The sequence below is a fragment of the Penaeus chinensis genome, chromosome 3 (genome assembly GCF_019202785.1).
Source record: "Penaeus chinensis breed Huanghai No. 1 chromosome 3, ASM1920278v2, whole genome shotgun sequence".
Classification (NCBI taxonomy): Eukaryota; Metazoa; Arthropoda; class Malacostraca; order Decapoda; family Penaeidae; genus Penaeus; species Penaeus chinensis.
In genome coordinates, this window is record NC_061821.1 from 12,660,899 (window position 1) to 12,668,398 (window position 7,500).

The window sequence follows — 7,500 nt, forward strand, 5'->3', positions numbered from 1 at the left end:
AATCATTAATTAACCAAACATGAAACGAAACAGGTTTAGAATCATAATCCGTGGCTTCATAAGGTTCATCTAAACCATCATTTTTCTCCAAACTTGAATTTCTTTTAATTAGAAATATAATCAGCATGATACCAAGCGAATTGTCAAGCGCAACATGGAGTAAACACATCAACATGATTTTAACAAAATGATGATATCAACACAGAATCAGCGTATTATCAGACAATAATACGGACCCCTTCAAGCATTTTACTTATTCGTTCAATTATTCATATATTTTTTATCTAACTATTTTTCTATTTAATCAGTTAATTCACTCATTAATCCTATTTTTCACCGAAGAGATGGAGATATTCGTCTATACCCTTTGTGCTTCTTGGTGTTCCCTCAGCCCCCTCTGGACACTGTACTCTTCGCTGAGCATTTTAAACACTTCTTACATAAACACGTTTCAGACGTGTTTTAGAGCCTCATTTGGTGAAGGGAAGTGAGGCCTTTGCAGTCAAAGTATGGGACGAATACTGAGGGTTTGTTTTTTAAAGGAGAGTTTATACACTGCAAGATATCATCACTATTGTGAAGGATGCACAGCAACGGAGATGGGACGAAGGAAGACCAAGTTTTTTTTTGTACAACAAGGCTACTGCAGAAGAGTTAAAGCGTTTTAAAGGGAAAATTGACTCAACTCTCTTAAAAATGAATACAATTCCTCTCGCATTCTCACTCACTTACTCACTCATTCACTCATACAGTCTCTCTCTCTCGGTGATTGTTTCAAGAGAGCGGGAAAAAATCCCCGCCTTTTTTTTATAAAATTGTACATCAAAGCCAGTGATGAACGCCCCCGTCTGCAGTAGCCATATGTGTGTGTGTGTCCGTACTACATTATACACGTCTTTCATTGAAAATCTACAGCAACCACCACCTACGTTTGGACGATTTCTCCCTCTCTCCGGCAGCTTGTTGCCTTAGAATCATACAGTAAATACATACATAAATAAATACATAATTTTTCCGTTGTAAAATATGGTTCCAAAAGCGGGTATGACAAGGAAATCCTAAATGGACGTGGATGATTGTATCCTGGATTCAATTTTCTGGGATGTTCCAGTTTCGAAATCTCAGCATATAAATCTTTAGAAATAATAATTTCAATTATGAGTAATCTGCATTCCAGATTGATATATTATAAGGTCTAACCTTTAGAACATAAAAAGCATTTTTCAATATATAAATAAAATTCAAAGAAAATCTGTAATAACCGATAGCGAAATCATATCCATTATCTTTTTTTAAATAAATTCTTTGGAATGAGCGAAAGTTAAATTACATTTTTAAAAGATTGCAGACGTTGAATCCTCACAAGATGTGTGACCTTTGACCCTACTTGCAGCAACAATTCATATACAAGCAAACGCGGCAATAAGAGAAATAGATAGTTAGAAAGATAGATATAGATAGCTGGATGGATGGATGGATTGATGGATAGATAGACAGATAGATAGATAGATAGATAGATAGATAGACAGAAAGAAAGATAGATAGATAGATAGATAGATAGATAGATAGATAGATAGATAGATAGAGAGAGAGAGAGGGATTGATAGAAAGACAAAGAGATTTATATGAATAAATTGAGAGATGGAAAATATATATATGCTCTCAATTACCTTATAAGGAAACACATTTAATCACTTATGGAGGAAAATATGCAAATTACAAAACATTAAATGATACAAGCAACAAGTTTTATCTTGCTGTTGCACTGTTCTGCAACACATCAACGCCCTCACCTTTCCTTAGTCTTTCTGTTGACAAAATGAGTATTAACCGTTTGAATTAAACCACTATACTCATTGGAATATTAATGCCCGTCAGAGTAACAGTATTCTCGTTATGATACAGTCAACACTAAAACTACAACTTTCCTAACAGCTACTTATAAAAGTGAAATGGATATCAACAGATATTCAACACTTCCTTAAAGCGAAAAAAAAAAAAAAAAAAAAAAAAATAGAATTTACCATCGTCTTGGACAACAGTGCATACAAATCCTTATTGACTCAACAGAGAGGCTTTACTCATGGGTACTCTTAAGTTCGTATGTACACAAAACTTTCGTATATATTATGAAAACACGAAAAACGAAAATACAATAACTGATTTTTCGTATTTCATAACAATAATGACGGTTAATAGATTAATGGCAATAGCAATAATAATAATAATAAAAAATACGTCCTGTCACACTATCTACAACCTTCAGTGTGCGAATCTGTAATAAGGAGCAGCTACGGGCGAGTGTCTATGGGATTCGATCGGAGGCGGCGCCCTTATGGGAGCCTTGAGCATCCTGGCCTTGACGCAGGAGTAGAGGGCGAACAGGAGCGCCAGCAGCATGATCGCCAGCAGGACCCCGAAGGCGAGGACCATCTTGTAGGGCGTCACGCAGAACATGTTCTCTTCGCTGTTGGCGGAACGGAGGCGTTAATGCGTGCTCATGGGATTTCCTGTCTGTGTCTGTCTCTGTCTATTTGTCTGTCTGTCTGTCTGTCTCTGTCTGACTGTCTGCCTGTCTGTCTGTCTGTCTTTCTCTGTCTGTCTGTCTGTCTGTTTGTCTGTCTGTCTGTCTGTCTGTCTCTATCTGTCTGCCTGTCTGTCTCTGTCTGTCTGTCTATCTGTCTGTCTGTTTATTTAACTATATCAGGCTTTCTGTATATGGTTTTATTTTGATGGATTATCCCTGTCTGTCTGTCTGTCTGTCTATATTTGTCTGTCTGTCTGTCTGTCTGTCTATCTCTGTATGTCTGTCTGTCTGTCTCTCTGTCTCTGTCTGTCTGTCTGTCTGTTTATTTACCTATATCAGGCTTTCTTTATATGGATATATTTTGATGAATTGATATTTTGCTAGATAAGGAGATAGATAGATAGACAGAAGGCACATAGATATCATTTTTGTATAAACATGAATATTGGTTGCATTAGCATTTTCTTTCCAAACTATAAAGAAATCACGCAACTTCTAGCGAAAAATAAACATACAAAACAAAATCTACAATACATAAACACAACACACGCACACGAAAATCAAACAAACAAACGAATACCCAAAAATACCCCCCTCCCCCCCAAAAAAAAAAAAAATGGATACCCTAAAATACCCCCCTCCCCCCCCAAAAAAAAAAAAAAAAAAAACGGATACCCTAAAATACCACCCTCCGCCCTCCGCCCTCCGCCCTCCGCCCTCCGCCCTCCGCCCTCCGCCCTCCGCCCGTCGCCTCACCTGAAGAAGTCAATGGCCTCCACCTTCTCCCGGTCGATGCGGTACTGCTTCACGAGGTCCGGCTGGCTCTCGATGCCCGGAGCTCGAACCTCGACGGCGTTGAACACCTCCACCTTGTCCAGCACGCGGCCGGTCAGACGGGGGTCGTTGGGGCCTCGCCCCCCGCGCAGTGGGGGAGAAAGGGGGCGGGCGGCGGGGTTAGATTCTTGTTAGATTATTAGATTTGTTAACACGAAGATTTTTGAATTATTGATTACTATTTTTATTATAAAATTTATTGAACTCTGTAGATTTTTTAGATTATTGTACTTTAGGTTATTAGATTTAAAGAAAATAAATGGAAAATTAATTTTATTAGATTCCTTAGTTATTAATTATTGAACACGGTAGATTTTTAGTTTTTTAGATTTCCTATTTAAATTTTTAGATTATTTAAAGATAAATTATTAGATTATTAGATTCCTATTAGATTATTAGATTTTAAATTTTTGATTTTAATTTTTTATATTATTAATTTTTTAATTTTAGTTTGTAATTTTTTCATTTATTATATTTTAGTTTATATATTGTTGATTTTTTTTTTTTGATTTTTTAATTTTAGTTTATTGATTTGATGTTTTTAGTTTTGTTTTTTTTTTTTAGAATTTTATATATTTTTTATTTTTTTTTAATTTTTTTTTTTTAATTTGTCTTTTTTTTTTCTCTCTTTTTTCCTCTCCCTCTCACCCATCCTACCTCTCTCTCTCTCTCTCTATCTCTCTCTCTTTCCTCCTACCCTTAAGCTCTCCCTCTCTCCTCCCTTCCATCATCTTCCATCCTCTTCCTCCCTCCTTTTCCCTCCCAACTTTTCCCACTCCCCTCTCCTCCCCTCCCACCCTCTCCTCTCCTCTCAATCCCTCTCCCCCCACCCCACCCTAAACTCCCCCCCTCCTCCCACCTCTTTTCCCAACCCCTCCTACCCCCCCTTCTCCCTCTCAAACCCTCCCTCCCACCCCCCCTATCTCCCCTCTCCCCCCTCCCCCCCCCCACCCCCCCTATCTCCCTCTCAATCCTCCCTCCCCCCACCCCATTCCCCCATCTCCCCTCATCCCCCCCTCCCCCCCCACCTTTTCCCCCCCTCTCCCCTCATCCCTCCACCCCCACCCAATCCTTCTCCCCTCAATCCCCTCCCCCCCCCCACCCTATCTCCCCCCTTCCCTCTCAATCCCTCCCTCCCACCCCACCCTATCTCCCCTCCTACCTCCCTCTCAATCCCTCCCTCCCACCCCACCCTATCTCCCCCCTCTCCCTTCAAATTTCCCCCCCTTTCCCCCCACCCCTATCTCCCTCCCCAATCCCTCCCCTCCCACCCCACCTATCCCCCCCTTTTCCCTCTCAACCCTCCCCCACCCCACCCTATCTTCCCCCCCCTCCCTCCAATTCCCTCTCCCACCCCACCTATCTCCCCCCCTCCCCTCAACCCTCCCTCCCACCCCAAACCCATTTCTCCCTCTCAAAAACCCCCCCTCCCCCCCACCTATCTCCCCTCAATCCCTCCCTCCCCCCCCACCCTACTCCCCCCCTCCCCTCTCAACCCCCCCTCTCCCACCCCCCCTTCCCCCCCTCTCCCTCTCTCCCTCTCCCCCCCAACCTTCCTCCCCTCTCCCTTCTCCCCCTCCCACCCCACCCCTCCCCCCCTCTCCCCTCTCTCCCTCCTCCCAAACCCCTCCTTTTCCCCCCTCCCCTCCCCCCCACCCTTTTCCCCCCTCTCCCTCCTCCCTACCCCCCACCCCCCCTCCCCTCCCCCCCTCCCCCCCCCCCTTCCCCCTCTCCCCCCCCCACCCCCCCTCCCCATCCGCCTCCCTCCAACCACCACCCTATCTCCCCCCTCAACCCTCCCTCCCACCCCCCCAAACCCATCTCCCCCTCTCCCTCTCAATCCCTCTCCCACCCCACCCATCTCCCCCCCTCTCCCCTCAATCCCCCCTCCCACCCCACCCTACTCCCTCTCAATCCCCCCTCCCAACCCCCCCCCCCATCCCCCCATCTCCCTCCACCCCTCCCCCCCCTTTTCCCCCCCCCAAACCCCCCCCATCTCCCCCCCCTCCCTCCAAACCCTCCTCCCACCCCCAAACCCCATTTTCCCTCTCAATCCTTTCCCCCCACCCCACCCTATCCCCCCTCTCAATCCTCCCCCCACCCCCACCCTATCTCCCCCCTCTCCCCCAATCCCCTCTCAACCCCTCCCCCTCCCCCCCCCCCTAATCCCTTAAACCCCCCCCACCCCACCTATCTCCCCCCTCCCCCTCAATCCCTAACCCCCTTCCCTCCCCCCCCACCTATCTCCCTCTCAATCCCCCCTCCCCCCCCACCCTATTCCCCCCCCATCTCCCCCCTCAATCCCTCTCTCCCACCCCACCTACTCCCCCATCCCATCCAACCATCCCCCCCCAACCCCCCCACCCTAAAACCCCCCCATCTCCCCTCATCCCTCTCTCCCCCCACACCCTATCTCCCCTCAATCCCTTTTCCCCCCCCAACCCAAAAACCCCATTCAATTTCATCCCTCTTCCCTTTTAAAAAAAATTCCCTTAAAATTTCCTCCACCCCCCCACCCCACCCATTCTCCCCCAACTCCCTCTCAACCCTCCCTCCCACCCACCCATCTCCCCCACTCCCTCCAATCCCTCCTACCCCCCACCCTATCCCCCCCCCCTCTCCTCCTTCCCAACCCTCTCCCCCACCCCCCCCTAATCTCCCCCTTTTCCGCTCAAACCCCCCTCCCACCCCACCTCTTCTCCCCCCTCCCCTCTCAATCCCTCCCCCCAACCCACCCATCCCCCATCTCCCCCAATCCCTCCCTCCCACCCCACCCTAAACCCCCTCTCCCTCACAACCCTCCCCCACCCCACCCTTTCGCCCCATCCCCTCAAATCCCCCCCCCCCCCCCCCTATCTCCCCCATCCCCTCTTTTACCTGCGGGGATTCCGAGAAGAGTTCCTGCAGGTCTTCCACCGGCTGTATGGAGCCTTGTCCCGTGCCACTCATGCGACGCCCCACGCGGTTCGAGGTCCGGCCGCACACTGGCTGTAAGGGGCGAGACGGTGCTTTAATAGTGGTTGTGTTAAAGGGCAGACTGTAAAGGCTCTATATGAACCCCTTAAACATATGGTTTAGCAGGAATAGTGAAAGGGACGGTTGGCTTAACCACTTTTATTCAGAAGCGTAAGCAACACAGATAATTCACACGGATACAAGTCGATACTGAGTTTTCCTCTGGACCTGCCAGATAATATAGTGGTTTCTTGTATAATTGAATGAGAGACCATTATACAGACGCTTGCAGTTATACGTGTTTTGATATATGTTTGTTTACCTATTTTACCTGTTTGTCTGTATTTTTTTCCCTGTATCTGCATGAGTATCTACCTGTATATAAGTAGTTTCCTATGTGTGAATATGAATCTATCTGTCTATCTATGTGTCTGTCTCTCTGACTATTTGTCTTTTTGCTTGTTCATCTATTTATCTATCGATCTATCTTCTACCTACCTATATAGCTATCTACAATATTTTTCTATCTATATATAACATTTATCTGTCTATAGTCCATCTATTTATCTGTCTATTGTCCATCTATTTACCTATTTCTATCTATATCTCTCTGTATCTGGATCTATCTATATATCTTTCTATATCAAATTTATCTATATATCTATGTTCCCTATACATCCATATATATAATTATTTCACAACCGCATAATTGTTTCTAATCAAGAATAAACAACAGAACAAAGAATTCAACATGCAAGTATCAACATGCAAGCCTACCAGGTTGCAAGAGCCGAGGCACACAAGCACGGTGCAACGGAGATGCAAGTTGTCACGATCCGGGAACTTGAAGGCTTTGAACGACGAGTGTGCAACTTTGACCCCTGTCTTAGGGTTGCTCTTGATCCTGCAATGCAACGGAGAATTTAGGATCTTGTGGCAGAGGTAGCAGGACTGACAGATGGTTTTATAGTGTAGTGGTAATGATATTGATAAAATTAATGATTATCTTGGAATTAGCTATTATCATATGTTGGCTGTAGTTATTGGTATCTTCATTATTATTGTTGTCATTACTAGCATTAGTATCTTCTATCATTACAGAATTTATTATTTATAATATTACTATCATCACAATCTTTATTATCATTACTATCATCACAATCTTTATTATTATTACTATCATC

At 45.1% G+C, this 7,500-nt stretch overlaps 1 protein-coding gene across 1 annotated transcript in view; it reads right to left on the bottom strand.

Moving 5' to 3' along the window:
• Positions 1-1,536: 1,536 nt before the first annotated feature.
• Positions 1,537-7,500, bottom strand: part of LOC125040390 — a 42,924-nt gene continuing 36,960 nt past the window's right edge. The window contains exons 9-13 of the mRNA XM_047634945.1: positions 7,094-7,220; positions 6,239-6,349; positions 3,567-3,591; positions 3,284-3,488; positions 1,537-2,467 (exon numbers count right to left, since the gene is read on the bottom strand). Coding sequence (XP_047490901.1) covers positions 2,263-2,467; positions 3,284-3,488; positions 3,567-3,591; positions 6,239-6,349; positions 7,094-7,220 — 673 coding nt within the window. The 3' untranslated portion in view covers positions 1,537-2,262. The remainder of the gene's footprint in view (positions 2,468-3,283; positions 3,489-3,566; positions 3,592-6,238; positions 6,350-7,093; positions 7,221-7,500) is intronic.